Genomic DNA, 26,460 nt, shown 5'->3' on the forward strand with positions numbered 1-26,460 from the left:
CTGAAGAATGTCATTCTGATATCAAATAATTTTGGTTTTTGAAATTCGCAATTTAATACACATTTTATGGCAAATCATTAAAATTGATATTTTGATATTTAACAGTACTCGAAGTAAACTTTATAAATCTGATGATTTATACTTAACGTATGTAGGTGGGATGAAATGCCGACGATCAATTGAAAATTTTGACCTTTCGTATTGAAGATATGGATATTTTTACCAAAACACCAAAAAAAATTAGGTTTTTTTGGGAAAAAAATCTATATCTTCAATATGAAAGGTCAAAATTTTCAATTGACCGTCATGCTTCCTCCTGCTACATACACTCTAAGAATATATCATTAGATTTATATAATTTATTTCGAGGACTGTTATATATCAAAAATTTGAAAAATATCAAATTTTTATAATTTGTCATAAAATTTGTATTATATTGTAATTTTCAAAAGATGAAAATTATTTGATATCAGAAAGACATGCTTCAGTATTCAGAATGCAATTCGATAGGTCTGAGGTGCTCTCATGTCCCACAAAAAAATACTGTCGAAAACGCATAATAAACGCTCATTTTAGATCCCTTAATTTATTAAAGATTGATTGGTCACAATGGGGCCAAAATGTGAAATTTGTTGTATCATGTTGTAATATACCTCAAATTGTCCTTCTCATTGCTAGGAATCATTGTCATATTGAATTAGGGTGAATAGTTCAGGAGTTATAGAGTAAATTAGCTCAAGTGTCAAATATCTCATGCACAGAAGCCAAATTTTCAAAATCAGTTTCGATGAAATTGGACCATTTTAAAATTGTAACTTCCATGTATGAAATGTTTGACATTTGACCTATTTCCTGAACTAAGCACCACAGAAAAATATGACCTTCCCCCCCCCCCCTGTTGGCCCCACTGTGACCTCCGACCCCTTGTGGGAACCACAGGGAAAAAATGGAACCAATCAAATTTTTATCATTTCAGGTTTAAGGATGCCAAAAAACATAAAAAGAAAACCCTAAACCCATAGCGCCATGTACTGTATATAGCGCATACTAAAATAGACACAAAATACATGCCAACATTTTTTTAGCAAAAATTAACCATGATGACATCATTCATGCCAGTGAATGTTCAACCCCACTGTGTACTCTCCGAACTTCATGCGATGCAGGCACCATGCCGCTATGCCTGCTTTAGAGCATGCATGCACAGAATGATGATGTATTCAGGATTATTTGAAGACTCAAGTTTCTGGATATACCAAAACGGTAAATTCTATTGTTGGAATTGACAGTGGTACAAGTCACTGCATATTGGGTACAATCTCTAGTAAAATAATAGCAGGTATAACACTAGCAAATATCACTTGTACGATAGTATTTATTATTTACTCCTCAATTACATTATAATCAGTAAATAACACTGTAAATCTATTTTTTGGTTTTGATACTATCTTAATAGTAAACTTTCTATTTGAGCAACATCACTCTATCTTTCCACCGCATGCATTTTTTGCACCAATACGAAGGATAAAGAAGCAGGAAGCACACATTGTAAAAGGGAAAAGATGTGGTGCAAAAGACGATACAAAGTTTCTCCCTATCAAAGAGGAATAGATGAAGATTCGATGAAGCACTGCTCATAACCAAGCTCCACACGTTTTAGTCTCCGTCCCAACTGGCTTGTGCTCATTCATCACTACACCAATCGTCTGGGGACACGCTCAGGAGAGATGTCTCTAGTTGGTCAATGAAAACCCCTTGGTTTTTTGGAACTTCCAATTGCAAAATGGTACCAAAATGTTGTAACTGACAGCCCGGATACTGAGTATATATTTCTAAAAAAGACAAGTAATTTTTTTTCTCATAAAAATTAAAACAGAAGATAATCTTTCTGTTTGGAGCATTTTGTGAGTATATTTCTACTTCTAGGTTTGCATTTTGGCCTATCAACCAGCCAATCGAAGACATCTCACCTAAGCATGTCCCCAGATCATAAGATGCTTTATTTTTTTGACAAAGGTGCATAAGCCGGCTGGGACTGAGACTACACTATGTTCAGCATTCGGCTTCATCCTATGGGAACATGGCCATAAAAGTAATAATAAATGGTACTGAACAAACGCCAGACATTTCCCTGCTTTCCAATAATGCATTATTCCAGGAGCATATCACAAGATCTTGGGTGAATCAATGCACATCAAAACCAAACATGTCACATGATCTTACCTACTGGGATAGCATATTGTGGAAAAGTGGGGAAATGTCTGTGCAGGGTCAGAATTTCATTGAGAATCGATTCTCGGAAAAATTCTCGTAAACAGATTTGCGCGAATCAAAGTTGATTCTTGCAAATGTTTGTTAATTGCAAGAATCAAATTTGCAAGAATCAAATGATTCCCGCAAATTTATTCTGCAAGAATCAAGATTGATTCTCGCACTGTGACACAAAATTCTGACCCTGCGTTATACCTCTTGCATGACCATCGTCTTTGGAAAAATAAACATGAATTTAATAATAGTAGAATGAAAGTTTAGAATGAAATCAGATTAAAATACTACACTACAAGGCAAAAGTCCTATCACCAAAAATCCACAATTCTTTGGTACCTGCTACACAAGCTTCAAATCCACACCTGCTTTATGCATGAGTGAAATTCCTCCACCAGCCACAACTTTTTTAAAGAAACATGATTATCAATATCTATTAAAGGGTCATTTGATTGAGGTATTGAATTTTGCATATATATTACAGTGCCCTATAGGCCTGTAATTTCAGACAAAAAATACAAATTGGATGATGTCTTTGTAAAGGACAGACTCTGCATGAGAGCTTATATACAAACATATGCAGTCCTAGAGATTTCTGAGTGATGGTATAAAATCTCGATTTTTCTTAAGTAAAGTGGGGGAGGATATGTGTCCCTTCAATACACATAACTGGCAGTGTGTGCAATTGACCTCTGCATAAACTACAAGTGTCCATTGAGTACATACTGGTTATCAAGATAACAAACTATAACAAGATGATAAGCAAGATTATGGGTTGTTTCCACATCATATAATTAACTACATGTCGTTATTTTCACTTCCAATTATTGTTCATAACTTTTCAATAGCGCAAGTTTTTTTTAAGTCTCTATACATGCCCTATCATATCAAACTACGGAAATGAGAAAGACATCACAGAATTGACAGCACATACAATTCAAGGTGTAGCAACAATGAAGGCTAAATGGGCTATTCCAGTTGAAATCCATACACCCCTACGAATGACACAATCTTAATCTTCCATACAGAGAGTGTGAATTTCAAATGGGATTACCTGTATGAGTGACTCCATTTGAAATCACAAGGTGTATGTATTTCAACAGGAATAGCCCAATATCTATCACCTGTTATAGCTTCATGAAGATATATTATCAATGATGGTATACACAGCACCATTGTGATTGTGTACAATCAATAAGTTAACATGTTATTTGCATAGGGTAATGACATCAATGATGAATAAACATTTTTGTTTGTGATTTACTCAGATTTCCCCCCACATTTCAAAGTTAGTTGTATACCTTGCAACATTTTCTTTCCAAATATTGTGTCGTTAGTAGAGCCTTTAAAGTCAAAACTAAAAGCCTGGAACTGGTTTAGCAACTGGCTTTTAAGCTTGACAAATTCTACATGTCCACGGCATGCACCAAGGAAGAACAACTTTGTTGATTGGGGCTTCTGTGGTGCAATGAGCTATTCCAGTTGAAATCCATACACCCCCTATGGAAGACATGACCTTAATATCCCACTCCATTCTAGAAACACTCCTTGTGTAAAAGAATAAGGCTATTTCTTCCATATGGGGTGTATGGATTTCAACTGGAATAACCCAATGAAGCTTCTTATCTACAGTGCCTTATCTTCTGATAAGTTTAATTAAACTAATATGATACAACAGTAGTGGCTTGCAACTAGTGTTTATGGCACTTTCAAAATAATATTCCATACAATACAAATTACTCCAAGAAGGTGAAAGAAATGATATTATTGTATACATAAATAAAACAAGTATTCACATCACAAAGTACAAGGTGGGATTATTAAAAGAAAAAATAAAGAAAACAGTGGATGCACGCTTCTACCCAAAATGTTACACAGTGCAACAAAGTATGTCATATGTTACGCTGCTTCATCTTTTCTTGGTAAAATCTTGACAGACATACTGTAATAGCAATATACAAACATTTGATAAAACAACAACCAAAGTAATACAGATTGCAAAATAACCACAGAATCACACTAGACACGGCAGACTCCACCTCGAGTCTACCCAGCTTCATAATAGGAAATCCTGCAAAAATACACCATTGGATTCTTATGCATGGGGCTAAAATAGACCTCTTCCTTTTTTGCGAACCAATGATCCAGCATCTTAGAAAACATGTTACAAATGTTTGCACTCTAGTGCTTAGCTTGTGTTATTACATCAACATTATTACCTAAGACATTCAGTAAAATGCACAAACTAATGGCGTACTAATCCAGAGGTACACATTCCCCTACACAAGCAAGAGCAAACATGGTGGATTCTACCATCTCCCATCTAGTTCTATGATCATAACCCTGTTCATATATTTGTGCTAAGATGTACAAACATTTATTTCTAATACCACTTCAACCATTACACATTTTTAGTGATAATAGAGATTTATGTGTTTAATACAGCAATCCAAATCATTCAAATTTTACACAAATGTTCATCAACTGGTATTCAGGTGAGCAAATTTAATTGTGCTAGTCACCCTACCTACATTATTCTCATGTTTTATAACTTTTCCTTTTTACCAAAATAAAATGTAACAATCTCTGTACTACTTGTATTACATACAATGTTTTGAAGGAAAAGTTGTTTGGGTACACACGTGGATACAATGAGTGATTGTCTTAATATACATCTATATATTTGTAAAATGGTGTTTAGGAACACATGGGTTCACAAATCTCACAATTTATCAATATTTTAGTTTCTTTTGAGAGCTATTAGATTGCTCTTTGTTTTTGCACTAGCTGAAATGTTTTTGCTACACAATAATGAAATGTTTTTTAAAACACAATTCAAGACATTTTAACAAGAAACAATATTTTATGGCTTTACATTTATTTCGGTGCTTTTTGTGTTCCACGAAGCCAACACGAAAAGAACAATGTGTGATGGTATTTCTTACAGTGTACATGAATTTTTGTTTGATATTGCAAGCTCTGAGAGCATGAGGAACATGGCAAGAGAGAGCATTAATTTGAATTATTGACCATATATTCCACCAACTGCTAAGAAAATCTGTTAAAATCATCCAAGGACAGACCTGTCAGTTTGAGTTGTTATAAGTCCTTTGATAATTTGAGAAAAGTGGATTTGTTATTAAAATAATGAAAACTTGTGGTAAAATAGTTGGTGTAGGCTGGAAATGTGAACCAACAAATCAACTTTAATTGGCCTATACATGTAAATTATGATACATGATGTTTACAAAGAAAAAACTTTGCAGTCACTATAATATAGTCGTTTTAATTGTAATGCCCAAAATTAAAAAAGATTTTAAAATATCATTACTTATACCATTTGGTTTTCATTGTACATTGCAGGAGTTACAAATTATGGATGCCAACAACATATGACCAGAAATAAGCATCCTTTTACATGTCATTATTATAATGTGACAAGTCCGATGCTATAATAATATTACATTTTTTACGTCTTTGGATATACCGTATAACTGATCACATAAGCAGACCTGCTTCACAAGTACTTGATTCTGGGGTACTTTCTTAACTAAACTTTGAGCATAATGACGGGGGACATTACAATGCCAAACCATTGTCGTGCAATCTTACCAGCATGCAACGCACAGTGGGAATAAAACAGACAATATCTATTATATTTTATTTATAAGTATACACTCTATATCTATACATCCTATTTAGGAGTAGATGATGCGCATGGTATTAGTAAATCCGAGCCAGATCGCCAACCGGTGCGACAATGAGTGGCGTACCTTCGCCATAGAATCCGCGGCGCTTTCCAAGATCAACTGCAAATTTGACACGCTTGTCGATATCTTCTGGCCATTCACGTGGATCTGTTGGTGCCTTATCTTTGATGATGCACGGGAAACATCCGCGATGGAGGTGCATCCTACGTCCGACGTCGTATTGGCGAGTTACCATTAAGATTGGTGCAAGGGGCCGGAATTGAGCTATCTGGGCAGCAGACCTGAAATGGGAACAGCAAAACAATGTGAGTAATAAATGTGTGCTTGCACTGTAAGCTGTGCATCACAGACAGTGGGATGTCACTCCTCCATGTCACTTTCATATAGCCATATGACAATACATCAGCAGAACTGCACCACCCTGCTTGTGTGACCCCCTTTTTTAGGGGCGTTAATCAGAATATGCTGCAGATCCAGAGCTTGAGAGTCCAAGTTCACTTGATCAAGAAAACTGCACTCTGGTATATACACGGTGATGATGATGTAATCTTGTATAGATGTGAAGGTGTTTTTCTTCTCTGGGTTTATAATTAACACTCACATTCCAGTGATCTGGACACCTGTGATGTTTAGTAGCAGCTGTGTGTGGCGAGTGAATCAGTAAGGTTACATCGTCACTCAATCTCTTAGTCCGATGGCCAATATTACCATGCTTGCTTTTTCCGATCAATTCAGATAGACAAGATGGATGCACCGTTTCACAACTGCCTTAGGTTTGATCTGTCTCCTGAAAGACCTTTTATTTTGCCTTTCTAAACCAACATAAATGTAAAATTTGTTCCAATTAATATCCAGCATTGTAATGTTCATTCTTCAAATTCCATTCACTCTGAACTCTCTCTACTTTAATATTTTGAATGCAAACAAGTAAATGTCAGATATGCGCTGGGCTTGGTCAATGTTACAGGGAAAGCCCTGGCAAGATATTTTATGCAGCTTTTTAAAGAATGTTGTGCATTCCAAAAAGATGCAATGCACTGACTTGTTATAGTTACTACAATATCTACATCATTTATAACAACTGTGATTTCCATTATGGATTGCCAACCATGCCATAATTAAGTCTGCGACATATTACAGCATAACAACCCTGGAATTTCTCTATGATTGTGTCAATCATCTAAAGTTTAGTGAACATTTTTGTTCGTATGATCTTTGACACAACTTTTCAGTAAAGCATGCAAAACACAGAAAGAAGAAAACAAATAATATCTATTATATTTTATTTATAAGTATACACTCTATATCAGTACCAGTGTGTTAGCTAGCCACCCGTCCACCTGTCATTTTGGACGGGCAGTTTGCTCCTGGAACAGGCAAAATTAAAGCTTGTGAGACATGATAAATTCTAAAAATAATGCTTGAACAAGTTCTGTGAACACAAAACAAGACCACACAAATAAATCAAGGCTATATCAATAGCTATTCGAACTAACTGAACCCCAAAATGGGGTAGAGGTCTGGGTTTCTTTATGTTTTTAGGGTCAAATCTTTGGCAGGCAGCTTTGGTGAAAATGGAAGACACTTGTCAAATCCTAGCTAAGATCCTGATCCGTACATCCCATTTAGGAGTAGACGATGCGCATGGTATTAGTAAATCCTGAGCCAGCTCGCCAACCGGTGACGACAATAATAGGCACGCCTTCGCCATAGAATCCGCGACGCTTTCCAAGATCAACAGCAAATTTGACACGCTTGTCGACGTCTTCTGGCCATTCACGTGGGTCCGTTGGTGCCTCATCTTTGATGATGCACGGGATACATCCACGATGGAGGTGCATCCTGCGTCCAATATCGTAGTTTCGAGTTACCATTAAGATTGGTGCAAGAGGCCGAAAATGAGCTACCTGGGCTGCAGACCTGTAATGTGAACAGCAAAACAATGTGAAATATCAACAGTGACCTTTTTAAATGCTTTTTTTAAATATAACTTATTAATTTATACACTGCAGTTTTGTGTCACTCCACATATCAAGCAATGTATCAAGCGTGTATCAACCAATCAGCATGCCATGCTTGCCATGGTAGGCTGATACACATATGAGCATCCTAGAAATATGTTCTTATGGATTTTTATGCAGATTAATTGACATTGATTGACTAATTGACAGCAAGAAGGAGATGGGAAAGTATAGACAGTTGTAGGTTAAGGGTGTGACCGTATCAAACATCTCATCTGAGACAGACACCAATTCTTTTTTTGCAAGATTCTTAAACAGCTTGATATATGGCAAACAACTTGGAAGTTTCAATCCTGCCCAGTGTTCCAAAAAGAAGCCTCCACATAAGAGATTACTAGTACATTGTCTGTGGTCAAAAACTCCAGATACTAAACTCTCATCCATGCAAGTTGACAACATGTTAGGAGGCACATCATACAGGCATGATAGGAAGAAATCTGTGGTTTTGCCTGAAGGAGGTAAAGACTGCTTACGTCACCATAGTTCATCTTATGCTTGAATATATGCAAGCTGTGCATATGATCCCTACAAATTGGGGCAAATCAAGAAATTTGGCAGAAGAGGTGCAAAATGGTGCTAAGAAAAATGATAAAATCACTCGTTTCTGCATGAGAAACTACAAAGGGGAGGCAAGCGTCACACAAATGTTAGCTGAATTTGGCTGGAACACATCAGAATGAAGGAAAAGATCCAGACTGAACATGTTGCTCAAGATTCAAAACAACTTGGTTGATATTGATAAGGAGACATATATCAAGCTTTCACCAATTACTAGTACTTTAATCAGGATTTGAAAACAAAAAGCAGAAGTTCCGTTCGCCCAAAACTACAAATTCTCACAAGTCCAGAACACTCAAAAACTGAAATTTCAAGGGGAAAGACACGGTAAATTCATCAAGCAACTTCAAACAGAATGACACTCTTGCACCTAAAGCACACAACACACTCAATTAAGTTAGCAATTTGGGTGCAACCACCCTGTTGATTAAATCATCGGAAGGTTTAGAAGGTATCTTGTATGTGGTAGAGTGGAAATAAATAAAATACAGTTGCAACTGAAAAACTACATGCATTAGGTAAATCCGGTAACACAAAACACACATTAAAAATATAAGACAAAGGTTTATGCTGTAGTCCTGTGTTTTTCATTTTAGCTTTTTCTTTGTATATGTAATTGGTTTTTAAATCTCTCTTGGAGAGGCCTCGAAATATGAAAATATGTGCGTTTGAGCGCCCTCGGCGAATTAGCATATATTTATTTTCTTCACGTTACGTCATAATGAATGACTTGGGTGTGCGCCGGGCGTGTTAGTGTTTGGTAGTCACTTCAGGTTGGTAGCACAACGCAGCACACACGCTTTTTTCGATATTTTTTGTAAAATCCAAAAAATTTTAATGTGTATTTTTAAAAGGTTTTGCCTCTGTCGGTTATCCAGGGTGGGTATTTGACTGATTGTTCGGGGAGGAAAGAATTCAATCATCAGGTTGACATGAGGTAGAAAGCCAGGGGTCATCGTACGTTCTCAATTTCACTTCAGGTTGGTAGCACCACGCAGCACACACGCTTTTTCAATATCCCGGTTCCGTCTCAGCTTCAGTGACGTGGCATTGGTGTTAGGCCTATATTATTAAATATGACGGCCGCAACGAAAGAAGACATTCAAGAGTTACTGAATCAGTTCAAAAGTAGCCAAGCAGAGCTAAAAAGTTCGTTTACAGAGTCACTACAGTCAGCAAAGGAGGAATTTTGGCAAGAAAATAAGAAAACAGCGGAGTGTTTTGAAAAGAAGTTGGCGACGGCCTCTGAAACAAAGTGGAAAAGAGAAGGAAATAAACGGCAGTACGAGTTTAAACAGTTAAGTTTTCGTTCCGTTTCTGTAGTACTTAAAATGATTAAATTTATTAGAAGGATAATTCAGCTCCTATTATGTTTAATAAGAAATGGTTGGCAGCAGCTTTCTGGTCAGTTGTAATGGGTCCAATGGACCGTGTCACAGTGGACCGTGTAATATCAATAGGTCTGTTCTGTGTGCAAGGTTAACTATAGCAAAAGGGCAGTGATACGCGTGGCTCACCTTTTATAGAAATGTTGTTCAATTGGTATGAGCCAATGTGTCCGAGTAAAAAGAAATCATCCAGCGTGGAAATGTCTTGAATTATCTCAATAGGTTGATTGGCGCGAAATGTGCGATTTGGTGCGTATATGATCTGATATGAATTGTCTCTAATAAGTGTTACGTGTTATTTACTTGTAATATAGATCTGTTGACGACCTAATAACCAAGGCCATTGATGACCCAGTTGATGGTAAGGTGCACCTACTTAAAGCGAGAGATACTATCGGTACAAGACAGAAGTTTATAAGACTGGCTGACATCAGCGAGCATGGGTGGGCGACCGTGTCAGAGTATGAAACCAATGAGTTGGCAGCTGATGAGGATGATCACAAAAGAATTCAACGGGCGAATATCGAGCAGGAAAAAGATCAAGCAGAAGCAAGCTAGCAAGCAAGCGGCAAAAAAGTTCAAAAAAAGATGGCGGCGCTTCCGTGGGTGGTGGTTTTGGTATGCCTGGTTCTTCTTTTTTTTTTTTTTTTGTAGGTGGGTCCTTCACTGGGCCCATCAGCAGGCAAGGCAAAGGCAGTTGCTACTTCTGTGGGAAGTTCGCCACTGGAGAGAAAGTTGTCCAGCCAGACGGCAGCAGTTTAGTACAAACCAGCCGCAAAATGCAGGAGGCATCTAAAGTAAATAGAGCTAAAGTTAAGTATGATAATTCATGTAGCGTAGATGAATGTGTCTGTATTTCAGATGATATAGTATTTGATTATGCAGATTATGAGAGAAGCGAAGGTAATATTGCGATCAAGGTTTCAGGTAGGCTAAAAAGCCACGCCCAGTTTTGGCGGGAAATTGGGGCACCACAGTTTATAATGGAAACTATTGAAAAGCGGATATGTAATTCCTTTTATGACGAGCCTCCGATGCAATCATCCAAGAATAACAGGTCTGCGTATAATAATCACGCAATTTGTGTCTGAGGCCATATCTGAGCTGGTAAAATTGGGGTCTGTAGAAATTTGTCAATCTCCCCACACGTTATTAACCCACTCACTGTTTCTATTCAGCCAAACGGAAAAAAGAGGCTAATTCTTGACCTGAGGATGGTAAACAAGTTCATTCGCAAGCAATCTGTTAAGTTTGAGGATATGAGAACAGCACTGCTGTTTCTTAGGAAAGGTGGTTTCATGTTGAAATTTGACTTGAAGTCCGGGTATCATCATATAGAGATTCACCCTATGCATAGAAAATTCTTGGGATTCTCATGGAATCTCAATGGTAAAGTGCGTTATTTTAGATTTTCGTGCCTGGCATTTGGTTTGAGTTCGGCTCCATTCATTTTTACTAAAATAGTTAGACCGTTGGTAAAGAAGTGGAGAAGCGAAGGCAAGGCAATTGTAGTATTTCTAGATGATGGTCTAGGTTTTGGTGGGTCTGTAGATAAAGCAAAAGAGGCTAGTGATAGTATTAAAGCCGATCTGATTAAATCTGGATTTGTGCCGAATATCCAGAAGTCGATTTGGAGCCCAACAATAACATTAGAGTGGTTGGGATATGATATTGATCTAGAATCGGGTGCATTTGGGGTCACCGGAAGAAGAGTTCAAGACATCCATCAAAGTACTACCACTATTCTTAACTACAAAGACAATAGTGGGAATTTAAATGTGAAGGCTAGACTTCTGGCTAGTGTATGGAAAAATTGTTTCCACTAGCCTGGCAGTTGGAAATATAGCAAGATTAATGACGAAATCTTTACATGTCTGTGTAGAAGGTAAAGAAAACTGGGAATCCTTTGTTTGTGTGTCGGAAGAAGCCATTAGTGAATTAGAGTTTTGGCGGGAAAATATTCGGACTCTCAATTGTGCAAAAGTTGAACCGAAAACAGCAGCATCTAAAATAGTATATTCAGATGCAAGTAGCACTGGCTACGGTGGGTATGTAGTAGATATGTCGGATGATATTGCTCATGGGCAATGGAATCAAGTTGATGCAAGACGAAGCTCGGCATGGAGAGAGCTTAAGGCCGTAGAAATGGTCATGGCTTCATTTGTCAAGAAGCTTGGGAATCATGTTGTGAAATGGTTTACGGATAACCAAAGTGTTGCAGCGATAGCAACAAAAGGCAGTATGAAAACTGATTTACAAGAAATTGCTTTGAACATTTTCAGAATTTGTGTCCAAGATAATATATCTTTAGAAGTGGAATGGGTCCCTAGATCAGACAATGAAAGAGCTGATTATATCAGTCGCATTATTGATGCTGATGATTGGGCTATCTCAGATTATATATTTGAGAAATTGGACACAAGATGGGGTCCTCATACAATAGACAGATTTGCCAGTTTTTACAATGCAAAGTTGCCAAGATTCGATTCGAGGTTTTGGAACCCAGGTTGTGAGAATATAGACGCATTTACTGTGGATTGGTCTAATGAAAATAACTGGTTAGTGCCACCTATCCACCTCATTCCAAGAGTCCTATTTCACATGATGCGTTCGGGGCAGCAGGAACTCTTATTTGCCCTCAGTGGTATTCGGCCCCTTTTGGCCGATATTGTTCCCAGATGGACAGACTCCTATAGTTGGAGTGGTGGATATACAGGAATTACAGTATTTTCCTGGTATGTTTGTAAATGGCAGATACAATAACGAGCAGTTCGTTAAACAAATAGCCAGAAGTGCTATTCTGGCGGTAAGAGTCCAGTTTTAATCGAATGCGTTGAGCAAAATCGGTTGGATTTGAAATCCTAATAAATTTGATATTTTAAGAGAAACATTCTGTAAATTGAGTATGCCATGATATTGGTAATGAGTTTTCGAGGAAATACAAAGAACTTTATATAAATGAAATGCAACAAATATCAAAGCTTGCAACGAAGAAAGAGTTACATGCTAATATAGCAGGAATCTATGAAGATTGATTTGGTACTCAATGCGTGAAGGACGGCATTGACAAGAAGTGAAAATTAGTAAGTAGGTAGAGTAATCAGACAATGTTAGAAATATTAGTAGGCCTAAATACATTTGACTGGAATTCTTAAAATTGTTTTCATTTCATTTGCAGGTAATCTTCCAGAGTGGTATATGGTCAGATGCGGGATACGAAGAGCATGATGAACTGAACAAATTAGCATCAGAATTGCCTGGTGTGACATTAAACTCTAGAGCCGATTCAACTATAAAACAATATGGGGGAGCATTTTGCAATTGGTGCACATGGGCTGACAGATTTGGAAAGTCAAAAATTCCAGCGGATCCCTATTATGTTTCATTATATCTCATTCATGTCAGTCATTCAGCCAACACACCAGCACCTATTTTGAAAGCCACTGCTGCTATTTCATGGGCTCATAAATTGGCAGGGAGTTCAGATCCTTGTCTTTCTCCAATTGTTAAGAATGCTGCTGAGGGTTTGAAACGTAAATTAGCATCTCCTACCGTTAAAAAGGAGCCTATAACAGCAGAAATTCTGGTTAAAGTATATGATCACTATTGTGCAGATTTGTCCATCAAGAATTTGCTTACTATTAGAACTGTAACAATGTGCTTGATAGCTTATGCAGGGTTTCTCCGTTTTGATGAACTTTCTGAGATAAAAAGAGAGCATATAACATTTGAGTTATCACATATGTCAATTCTGATTCCTTCTAGCAAGACGGACATTTATAGGCAAGGTAAATCAGTTATTATAGCACGCCTGACATCAAGAGTTTGTCCTGTTCAGTATGTTACAGAAGTATTTAGAGTTAGCTCAGGTCCAAGATTCATGTTCATTCATTTTCAGGAGTTTGTCTGCCACAAAAATGGGTTACAAATTGCGCAAGGATAACCGACCAATGTCATATACTAGAGTTCGCGAAGTCATTTTGGATGCGCTCAAGCCAATAGTTGGCGACACATCAAAATTTGGTGTCCATAGCCTGCGTTCAGGGGGTGCCACAGAGGCAGCTAATGCGGGGGTGCCTGAAAGATTATTTAAGAGGCACGGCAGATGGAGGTCTGATTCAGCCAAAGATGGCTATGTCAAGGAAAGTTTACCAAAATTGCTTTCAGTTTCCCAATCGTTGGGATTGTAGATTTCCCTGACTTTTACTTCATTGAGCTCACGATTCGCTGTGGCGGTGCAAATAAATACCAACACAACGCAAGCTTATGTATTAAAAAGTGTTTTATTGGCGGGCATTGGTGTCGTTCTTTGGGAGTATAGTGGAGAAATGAAAATATGTGCGTTTGAGCGCCCTCGGCTAATTAGCATATATTTATTTTCTTCACGTTACGTCATAATGAATGACTTGGTGTGCGCCGGGCGTGTTAGTGTTTGGTAGTCACTTCAGGTTGGTAGCACCACGCAGCACACATCGTTTTTTTTCAAAATTTTTGTTAAATCCAAAAATTTTAATGTGTATTTTAAAAGGTTTTGCCTCTGTCGGTTATCCAGGGTGGGTATTTGACTGATTGTTCGGGAGGAAAGAATTCAATCATCAGGTTGACATGAGGTAGAAAGCCAGGGTCATCGTGACGTTCTCAATTTTTCTCCAAAAATAGTAATCGGGAGTTTTTTCAAGAGTTTTCGTAGCCCGCTCCTACCGCGATTGTTTTCTTTTAGGCTTTAGGCTTCCCCATTGTATTAGTCTAGGATCCCACTGCATTGTTTGTACAAGTAGAGTAAGAAAAAAGATTCACAATTATTATAATAATTGTGCCTGCTCTCATTGAGCTCACGATTCGCTGTGGCCGGTGCAAATAAATACCAACACAACGCAAGCTTATGTATTAAAAAGTGTTTTATTGGCGGGCATTGGTGTCGTTCTTTGGGAGTATAGTGGAGAAAAGAAAAAAATCCATGGGTCCTCCGGACACTTGCCTTTGAAATTTGTAGACTATAGAAACAATACCTCCTGCTTGAGCAATAACAATATAGCAGTAGAAAATTGAAAACCCGGGTTGAATACATGATGGGAAACTTAAAAGGGCATTTCGTGATCCACAGCCTCTCCCCCCACTTTTCTCAAAAAAAGTTGAGATTTTTATATCACTGGATACCTCTGGCTACATAATGTTTATGTACAAAATATTTCTTGCAGATTAATTCGTTTAGCAAAGATATCGTGAAATTTGAATTTCGTTCTGGTGCACCAGAACGAAATTACAACGCATTGTCTATGGAGCAGTGTAATACACATAATCATGCATAACTCATGAACATAAAATCAGAATCAACTGAAATTTTGGGAATAGGTTTTTTTTGTGGATATCTAATGAAATATGGCATAAATAGAGGATGCTAGGATCACGAAATACTCCTTAAATGAAAATGTACTCAGGAAGCTGGACGTATTATGTGAACCAGATTTTCCTGTGGAACAACAAAACTAGGCTTTTCTGCTCTTTGCTTGGTTAAATTTTTACGGGTCACACGGACCCGTACCGTAGGAAATTTGAGGGTCTGCGCCAACTTTCACTGGTAGGTGACGCAAGGACGCGCTCTCTGAATTTTCATGTAGATAGTAATGGTTTTAATTATCTCTTTTTTAATTTCCCTGCATTCAGGCCTGTAAAAGATTCAGGGACTACGAAAAAGTTTGAAAAACTATGCAAAGGTTAACATAGGGATCACATGATTATCAGGTTTAGTGGTTTACATGGTCCATAGGGGTTAATTGGTAAGCTGAAAAACTTTATCTCTCCCTAAAAAGCCATGTTGTAACATTTCCATATAAAATAGACTTGTATTTCTTTTCCACAGAATGTTATTTTCCACTGTCAGATATGTCCCCTTTTAATTTTACCTTGAACAGATATGGCAATACAAAGACCATCGCTATTTAATACCAGTGCCAATGCTTGTCATTCTGTGATCGAGACCGAGTTTGGGCTTTTTGATGTGTTATGACCTTCTCTTGCACACCAAGTACATGTACAGTGTTATGAGCATCACATATTTGGATGCCTAATATTTCGATCACAATAATTACATCACATCCTCCATTGTGTCATTCAAAATCTCATATTTTGTCTCAATTACTGCAGCACCTAAATTACAATTGTGAAAAAAAATCAGAATTGTGAAAAACACATGCATCCTCCTCAGCAAATGTTACAATATGGCATTAAATTTAAAGAAATAGAAAGAAAGAAATAGACAGAAATAGACCCTTAGCCATTTTGGCAAAGAAAAATTAGAAACCATGTAAGCTTACCTGGGAATAAAGTATATTTTGGTCTTAGCTTCAAGATGGCATGATGAGAGGCTTTTTGCACATGTGAACTACAAGAGCAAAGCGTATTTGAATTCTTTGTCGCAGATGATGCAAATCAGAAAGCCAGGCTTTTTGAATTTTTCTTATATCAAATCTGACAATTTCTGCCTATCCACACTCCATGCACCCATGACCATTTCCATGTTTTATTTGCTTCTGGATCGGTATGATTGGTAATATCAGCATTGGTATCAGGGTGCTAGCCATCTAAAAATTTTGCGGCCCAATATCAATTATGCGATGCATCATGATCAATCACACACAAACGTCGGGCATATCTAGGCATTAACAGCTGAAATCTAGGAGATAATGCTGACGAAACTTCGGCCAGGCACAAGTGACCTAGTGAACGAAGGGGGACGCCGTAGATAGCTGGTCAGGGTATTTTTACAGGACAGGCAAGTGTAGCCGAACAATCGGGCTTTACCCTGATCGGAACCGCCTGTAAATGAGGTCTTTATCATGGATCATCTGCCCCGCCATTACCAGATGAACCACGGGAGAGCGGAGATTTTTTAAATCCTGCGGGGAATTGAACCCGGGACCTCTCTGATTCAAAGTATACCGACTTTGAGAGATCTGCATAACTCTTGAGATATTTTTTATCTCAATTAAGTTGATACAATAAGTATACATTACAAATAACTATTGCTTTAAAAAGGGAAACAAATCATCTTACAAGTAACTAAAATTCCTGTCTAGATTTGAAGGGTTTTTTCTTCTCTCGTTTATAATTACTGCTGACTTTGAGTGATCTGGATGCCTGAAAAGTGATGTTTGGTAGCTATGTATGGCCAATGATGCAATCTCTCAGCAATATTGTCGTACAAACTTACTTTGAACAAATAATTGAGAAACAGACAAGATGGATGTACAGATTCACAACAGCCTTTTTTCTCTGAAAAGACGCTTTATTTTACCTTTTTAAACCAACATAATACAAAATCTGTTCCAATAGCCAGAATAGTAACGTTCCTTCATCAAACACCATCAATTCACTCTGAACCCTTGCCACTTTAAAACATAATTTATGCACCACTGCAAAAGATGGCTTATAAATGTAAATGTCCAATATACGCTGTAATTGGACAATGCAACTGCTAGCTAATAACCTGTTACAGCAAAAGGTACCTTACGTTGGCTGCTACATGTGGCTCCTTTTTCACATTGTTGGGAGTAATATCAAACAATCTAAAGTGGTGGACAGTTCAAATCATCCCCAATGTTCAGGGTACGGTACAGGATCCTGTTTAAGGCAGCCTGTGGAGGGACAGTGAGACACCCCTCCCCTTTCCGTAGACTTGGGGGCAGTGCCCTGTGCATGCACTAGGTACCCCCTTAGCCTCCCTGGCCACGGTTATGGTGAAGACCAATGGTGGATAGTGAGCCAGCATCAGTAGTTAGCATCAGTAGTGAGGGCAGATGAGTTACGACCTCTAAAGTCAATGGCAGTCCACTGGTGGATGAACAGAGGGAGAAGGGAAACTGTGGTTATCCTTAGTCCACCCTGTAGAAGGCAATGGCGAACCACAACAGTATTAGCCTAGAGGTAGAGGGTGGTCATGTAGTTTGGTGCGCTAGGTTATCGGTCAAAAGATTGTAAGATCATGAGCTTTCTAATTTCTCCTCTATTCCATTTATGTGACCCTAAATGTGCAGATACCACAGTGGGTGCATAGCGTGCTGTGGTTTGGAGAATCACGTAAAATGGTGGTCCCCTGTACCAGACGAGCAATATCTGCACATGTAAAAGTTGTAGGCTTTTTCGTAAAGAGCAGGGGATCAGCCCGGGCCTGTTGTCTGTCACACTCAGCATTGAGGTCAATTTGCGCCGCCCTTGGGGGCTTGGCAGCCTATCGACCTGTGGCACGCTTTGAGGGATGAGTATCTAGAAAGCGTGGATAAATGCTGTTTTATTATTATTATTATTATTATTATTATTCAGGAATGTCCTCTCATTGTTAATGGGTGGTATATAATACAAACAATATACAATGCTTTTGTGACCCACCACTTGAAAAGGGTTTAGCAAAAGCAATCAAAGACTGAATCTGTATAACAAACAAACAGTTATATACGAGTTGACTTATGATGTCATTGCCTGGCTGTATGTGCAAGCATCATCAGAAATTACATTGTTTTTTACCTGGCAGTATACGCATGCATCATATTTTGTTCAGGGCCTGTGCTTTTAAAAATAACACTCGCCAAATCACAATAAGGCTATTGAACAGTGTAGAGGTTGTATACAGTTCACTCAAGCATATAGATATACCAGTCCTTTGCCTCTGTTGATAAACAATGAGGTTAACACAGGTACAAACTTATTATCCTCTTTAACAATAGGATTAATAGCTATTAATAATTGGTTTAAAGTGTGTTTGGCACTAGCAAAATAAGATATATGTAGCACCTGAATTAAGATACCTTTTGCTGTAACGGGTCACATTTATACAGCTTTTTAAAGGATGTTGTGCATTCCACTCCAAAAAGATGCAATGCACTAATTGGTTATAGTAATAGTTACTACTACATCTACATCATTTATAACAACAGTGATTTCCATTATGGATTGCCAACCATGCCATAATTAAGTCATGACATGGCACCCCCAGAATTCTTATATGATTATGTTGTCAATCATTTTAAGTTATGTGAATATTTCAGTTCTTATGCTCTTTCGACTTGACTTTCCAGCAAAGCATGCAACACACGCATGGGAATAAAACAAATAAAATCTATTATATTTTATTTATAAGTATACACTCTATATCAGTACCATAGTGTTGGTGTTAGCTAGCCACCCGTCCACCTGTCATTTTGGACGGGCAGTTTGCTTCTGGGACAGGCAACAGTATTGCCTGTGATACATGATAAATTCTAAAAATTTGAGTAAGTTCTGTGAACTAAAAACAATATCAGACTAATAAATCAAGACTATAGCAATATATATTTGAACTGACAGAACCACAAAAAGGGCAGGTTTTATATGTTATCAGGGTCAAATTTTGGGAAGGCAGCTTTGATGAAAATGACAGGCACTTGTCAACTCCTAGCTATATATCATCCTGATCAGTACATCCCATTTAGGTGTAGATGATGCGCATGGTATTAGTAAACCCTGAGGCCATTCCCAAACCGGTGACTACAATAATAGGCACGCCTTCGCCATAAATTCCACGTTCCTTTCCGATATCCATGGCAAATTTGACACGCTTGTCGACGTCTTCTGGCCATTCACGTGGGTCTGTTGGTTCCTTATCTTTGAAGATGCAAGGGATACATCCACGATGGAGGTGCATCCTACGTGCTACATGATAGTCCCGAGTTACCATTAAGATTGGTGCAAGAGGCCGAAAATGAGATGTCTGTGCAGCAGAACTGTAATGGGAACAGCAAAACAATGTGAAATATAAATATGTACTAACACTGTAAATGAATCGGAATTGGACTTCAGCGCACTGTTCTCACCTTTTTAAAAGCCTTTCTTGTAAGATAATTGCGTTTTTCTTTAAATATAAGTTATTATAAATATATGCACTGCAGTTTCGTGCCACTCCTCCAACGTATCAACCAATCAGGGTGCATCTTATATACAGTGGTTTGTGTCACCCCATGTATAAACCAATCAGCTTGTGCCTTGTGGCAGACTGATATCCTCATGTGAACATCATAGAAATTTTGTCTTTTTGGATTTCTATGCGTACTGCAGGTACTGATTGGTTGACAGCAAGAGTGTGATGTGGTAGAGTGGAAATAAATCAAATACTGTTGTAACTGAAAAATTGCATGCGTTAGATGAATACAGAACACAAAACACACACTAAAAATATAAGACAAAGGCAGTCATATTGGCTACTTTTGTGTGTTGGTTTTTAAATCTCTTTGAATTTTCATGCAGATATAATATCTATGGTATGTACTCAGGGCATCATGTGAGTGGGTTGTACTTTAAACTAGATGGACCGCGGTTCTCGGATGTCGCAGTTTTCGACGCACAGCGTCGACCGTGATGCCTCCACCAAAGGGAGTGATGTGGAATTCACAAGTTGATACAAAGCTTCAAGCCTAAAAGAGGAGACTGAATTTGACCTTAGATTACACCTGGATGACCCCAAAACAACCTTTCAATGACTCCTGGGTGACCCCAAAATGACCGCCCAAAAATTTGGCTCTAAATGTTGACTGTACCCACCAAGTTTCATGCCCATATAGTAATTATACTAATTTGACCTCAGATGACCCCTGGTAACCCCAAAATGACCTTCCAAAAATTTGGCTCTAAATGTTGACTGTACCCACCAAGTTTCATGCCCATACGACAGTTTTTACTAATTTGACCTCAGATGACCTCTGGATGACCCCGAAATGACCTTCCAAAAATTTGGCTCTGAATATTGACTGTACCCACCAAATTTCATGCCCATACGACGTTTTTACTAATTTGACCTCAGATGACCCCTGGGTGACCCCAGATGACCCCAAAATGATCTTCCAAAATTTGGCTCTAAATGTTGACTGTACCTACCAAGTTTCATGGCCATATGACTATTTTTGATAATTTGACCTCAGATGACCCCTGCATGACCTCAGGAGACCTTGACCCACTAACCAATATAAACTTGTTCTGTCTGGGGTCAAGATGCACCCACCCACCAAGTTTGAGGAACGCGATCCCCAGTCTTGAGAAAAGAGGTAAATAAGGAAAATGGACCCTCTGACCTCAAATGACCTTTTACCTCAGTATATGACCTTGAAGCTCACCCAAAAAAAAGTAGCCAGAGTTTTTGACCATGACCCACCTATCCTGAAAATCTGAAGTCAATCCGCCCATCCATGCCCGAGATATCGCATCCGGACGGAAGCACAGACATTGCAAAAACAGTATGCCTCGCGGTGGAGGCATAAAAAAGTTACGCATGGATTTTAAAATTAGGTATCATATGATTATCAGGTTTAGTGGTTTACATGAAGGTTCATGGGGGTGAATTGGTAAGCTGTTGCTCTCCTGTTAAATTTAATTAGAAAAAAATTAAAACCATGTAAGCTTACCTGGGTGTAAAGTATATTTTTTTATCTTAGCTTCAAGAGGGTTAGATGAGAGGCTTTTTTGCAAATGTGTTACAAGAGCAAAGTGCCCACATTTTCCGTATTTCAATTCTTTGTCGCAGGTGATGTACATCGCAAAGTCAGGCTTATGAATTTTTCCTATCGAATCTGCCAGTTTCTGCCCATCCACACTCCATAGTATACTCCATCCAAGATCATTTCCATATGTTCCTTACTTCTGGATTGGTAATATCAGCGCTGGTATCAGGGTGTTAGCAGGATCAAAAAACTGCCTGTCCAAAAATTTTGGGGTCCGATATCGATCATGCGTCATGATTGATCACAATTTGATTCGAAGAATACCAAATTTGACAAGTCTGCATAACTCCGACATTTTTAATCTCCATTAAGTTGATGCCTAATTAAAGTATACAAACCACTATTGCTTTAAAAAGGAAAAAGGAATAAAACATTTTAATTAGAGTCACATGGTAGCTGTGACCAGCAAATTTTAAAAACAAACAAGTGATAAAGACTAAGTAGATGTTCCGCTAAACTGTATAAATTTACACGCAATATTAAAGTTCTTCAATTCTATTGTTGCATGATATTTTTCGCCGCTGCATATATTACGCTGGCGAAGTTACGTAATTAATCAGATTAATTACCATAACAATAGGTGAAAACAATTTTGAACATATCGCGCTGCACTACAAGCAGGTTACACTCATCACCTGTGTATGTCTGCAATCATAGATTGAATACAATACTGGTCTTTTCAGAGATACTAATCTTACAGGTGCAAGTGATCAGCATGATATAGTTCAATGCAGAGGTACTGTGTGAACATATCAGTGCAGCGCGGTATCTTCAAAAATTGTTTTCACCTATTGATTACGTAACTTCGCCAGCGTATATATATATATATCTAAACCCATGCTAAATGTTATTACTGTTTAATATTAGTTTAATATTTTAAAAACTCATAAATCCAAAATTGACACCAATGCTATAGTCAATCATTGTTTGCCAATAAACAAATATTCTCATTTCATGTCACCTGGTATTTCATAATCAAAATTAGCAGAAAATAATTACTATATCCAGAATTTTTGAAGACGGCTACAGCCCTGGCTAAGAATCGCATTCGCACTATTTTTTCAGTTTCCCTTTTAAATATAACCTAGCATATTCTGAGATACCCTGTATACAAATTCCGAACCCAAATTGCCCCAAAATCAGGTTTTTCGTATTCTTTTATTCTCTCCGGACGACAGCACCCATTCATATATCAAATACTGTACTTTCACACATCGATCTATCAGTTTTATGTGGCACAGTGATTAGAGCATCAAACTACTGATCCAAGCTTCTGATTTTGTGGCTCCAGTTCAATACCGTGGACCACCTGATTTGTTTTCAATGTTTAAACAAACAACTTATTGTTATAAATGAAGGATACGTTTGGCGATAGGGCTATTCCCCAAACCCCCAGATTTTGGAATTCCAACCAAATTTTACCATTTTAGCCATTGCAGATCTGAAATGTGCACCCCAATCTAAACCTAAGAGGAGGTAGTATGTGTAACAAATTTACTAAATTCAGGGATTTTCCATTGAGTGGGACTATTTTGAAATTTCAAAATGTCCACAAAATCACAAAGCAAACAAGTATGTTAGTAAATAACATTTTTACAATCTAAAACCATGCTGACGAACCCCACTTACTTACCTTTAAATTAATTAAATACAGTATTAAACAGCTTAATTATTACTGGTTGAGTATCACCATAACGTTTTTAAATGTGACATGTTGGTTAGGCTCCGATCACTCAACGTGCAAACTTGATGGCATAAAGACATATCACAGGCAATCATACTCACAGCACCATACTCACAGCAGCTAATGAAGATATAGAGGGTGAGTCAAAAAAGTGCAATAGAGCAAAGAATCAATATTTACATGAGAACCCATGTTGAACTTTCCCATTGTTGAAAGTTTTTATAAATGCTACACTCAATAATCACCTTTTGTGAAACATTGAAGTGAATCACAACTACCATTTTTTACTGCGATACCCAATTTCAATTTTTATCCTCGAGGCACAATGTATTTTGAATGAGAGCACACAATGCAAAATAAAAACACCAGATCTGAAACTGACTTTTAACTTCCATCAAGGTTGATTTTTGTATTATTTCAATTCCTTTTTTCAGTTCAAACAAATGATATTTTTTTCACACAATGTCACCAATGGATATATCATTCATAATGTTTTAAAACCTAAAAATTTCTCCCTGGTTCTAAAAATAAAGATGGATTCTTTGCAATATTGCACTTTTTTACTCACTCTGTACAAAAAAATCCCCAAAATATAAATTCTGGGTCAGTCAGACCGTAGAAGAGGGTTTTGTCTCCTATTATGTCACTTTACACACGCCTGTATGCAGGTCCTGCATGTATCAATGGCTTGGTGGCATAAAGACATATCACGGACAATCATACTCACAGCAGCTTATGGAGATATGCCTTTCTGCCAAGCTATCAAATAATTATTAATCTAAAAATAATCAATATGTCAATTAAGATTTTTGTAATGGGGTCAGTATACAGGCTGTAGTCAAAGTGACATTTTTTTCTGCACATGAGTATAAAGTGTCGACTTACTTTCCAGATTTAGTTAATACTATAATTGCCCCAGCAAGACATTTGAAAGATGCTTCCACTGCTGCGATGGCTGTACCAATGGTAGCACTAGTTGGCATGTCAACCTCACGTGTCAGATCCTCAAAGACCTGGCGATGAAATACAGCTGCCTCAGCCTCCCTCACAATCTGTATCAATGGAATCATATGTACACAAAATATCAAAGGTGAGTTCCCCCGACAATCTGTATCAATGGAATCATGCACACAATATAAAAGGTGAGTCCCCCCCCCCCCCGGCCCCCAACAATCTGTATCAATGGAATCATATGTACACAAAATATCAAAAGTGAGTTCCCCCTGACAATCTGTATCAATGGAATCATATGTACACAAAATATCAAAAGTGAGTTCCCCCTGACAATCTGTATCAATGGAATATATGCACAAAATATCAAAGGTGAGTTCCCCCTGACAATCTGTATCAATGGAATTACACGCACCAAATATCAAAGGTGAGTTCTCCCTCACAATCTGTATCAATGGAGTCATATGCACACAATATCAAAGGTGAGTTCCCCCTGACAATCTGTATCAATGGAATATGCACAAAATATCAAAGGTGAGTTCCCCCTGAAAATCTGCATCAATGGAATCATATGCACAAAATATAAAAGGTGAGTTCCCCCCAACAATCTGTATCAATGGAATATGCACAAAATATCAAAGGTGAGTTCCCCCTGACAATCTGTATCAATGGAATCGTATGCACAAAATATCAAAGTTGAGTTCCCCCTGAAAATCTGCATCAATGGAATCATATGCACAAAATATAAAAGGTGAGTTCCCCCCCAACAATCTGTATCAATGGAATATGCACAAAATATCAAAGGTGAGTTCCCCCTGACAATCTGTATCAATGGAATCGTATGCACAAAATATCAAAGGTGAGTTCCCCCTGACAATCTGTATCAATGGAATATGCACAAAATATCAAAGTTGAGTTCCCCCTGACAATCTGTATCAATGGAATCATATGCACAAAATATCAAAGGTGAGTTCCCCCTGACAATCTGTATCAATGGAATATGCACAAAATATCAAAGTTGAGTTCCCCCTGACAATCTGTATCAATGGAATCATATGCACAAAATATCAAAGGTGAGTTCCCCCTGACAATCTGTATCAATGGAATCATATGCACAAAATATCAAAGGTGAGTTCCCCCTGACAATCTGTATCAATGGAATATGCACAAAATATCAAAGGTGAGTTCCCCCTGACAATATGTATCAATGGAATCATATGCACAAAATATCAAAGGTGAATTCACCCTGACAATCTGTATCAATGAATATGCATAAAATATCAAAAGCGAGTTCCCCCTGACAATCTGTATCAATGGAATCAAATGCACAAAATATCAAAAGTAAGTTCCCTCTGACTATCTGTATAATGGAATCATATGCACAAAATATCAACTTAGGTGAATTCCCTCTGACAATCTGTATCAATGGAATCATGCACAAAATATAAAAGGTGAGAGCCCCCTGACAATCTACATGTAGGTATCAATGGAATCATATGCACACCACAAAATATCAAAGGTGAATTCCCCCTGACAATCTGTATCAATGGAATCACACACACAAAATATCAAAGGTGAGTTCCTAGTAAGTGCAATACATTTTTCTGTTACAACATTTTTCATGTTAAGGTAACCTACATATAATTACACACCCAGTCAGAGGGCTGACACACCCCCTGGTGACACAAGACACAACAAGTCAGACAGCTGTTGTGCATGTTATGAATTCACTTTCTGGTATTTTGTGAATCTACTTTCTTGTATTTTTCAATATAACAGACAGTGGACAAATGTAGCTAAACTCGCATCTTATTTTTAGGTGGATTGAATTACCACCTTTGAAGGAATATAACACACATTTGTGGTGAAAATAGTATTTTGAAAAAATGAACTATTTATTGAAATTTCAGTTATATGTTGCATTAAATTTTGAGGTGAATAAATTTCAATCACAAGGTGAAACTTAGTTTGCAAATTAAAATAACCATGAAAGCTGAAGGTTGATTTGTTTGCTTGAACTTATCAAGTTCCAAAATGTTTAGATAAGACTAGTCACTATATGGAGAAGAAGTGCTTCTTTGGTGTGTTTTGATATTTGTACTGTAAAAGTGGTAATTTTCGTGTGTGTAATTTTTTGCACTTTACCGATTTTGAACTACATTGCTAGTTTTTAATTTAGCTATTTTGAGTTTTCTTACATAGACCTATACATTAAAATTACATATTTGCATGTTTTTATTTTTACGTTAGCTGTGTTGTGCACGAAAAGCGTAAAAATTAGTGTACCGCAAAAATTGTAACTTTTACAGTAATTTATCACCACCATATGTGATTACAATTTTTTCTTGACTAAGAAAACAA

The 26,460-nt window shown here is 37.6% G+C and overlaps 1 protein-coding gene and 1 long non-coding RNA gene across 3 annotated transcripts in view; one reads left to right on the forward strand and one right to left on the reverse strand.

Annotated features, from left to right (window-relative positions):
- Positions 1-1,357: 1,357 nt before the first annotated feature.
- The window catches only part of LOC140142447 (pyruvate kinase PKM-like), a 35,157-nt gene continuing 10,054 nt past the window's right edge, over positions 1,358-26,460 (reverse strand). The window contains exons 10-11 of one of the 2 annotated variants that reach the window (XM_072164429.1): positions 24,034-24,200; positions 1,358-6,256 (exon numbers count right to left, since the gene is read on the reverse strand). In XM_072164429.1, the coding sequence (XP_072020530.1) occupies positions 5,989-6,256; positions 24,034-24,200 (435 nt within the window). In that variant the 3' untranslated portion in view covers positions 1,358-5,988. Of the gene's footprint in view, positions 6,257-17,188; positions 19,698-24,033; positions 24,201-26,460 lie in introns of those variants that run through there. The other variant, XM_072164428.1, reaches the window with a different exon arrangement.
- On the forward strand, positions 10,668-13,631 carry LOC140142451 (uncharacterized). Its single transcript, XR_011857513.1, has 2 exons — positions 10,668-10,739; positions 13,121-13,631. It is a non-coding gene; the product is annotated as an uncharacterized lncRNA (long non-coding RNA).

This window comes from Amphiura filiformis, chromosome 20 (assembly GCF_039555335.1).
Source record: "Amphiura filiformis chromosome 20, Afil_fr2py, whole genome shotgun sequence".
In the NCBI taxonomy this organism is placed as follows: Eukaryota; Metazoa; Echinodermata; class Ophiuroidea; order Amphilepidida; family Amphiuridae; genus Amphiura; species Amphiura filiformis.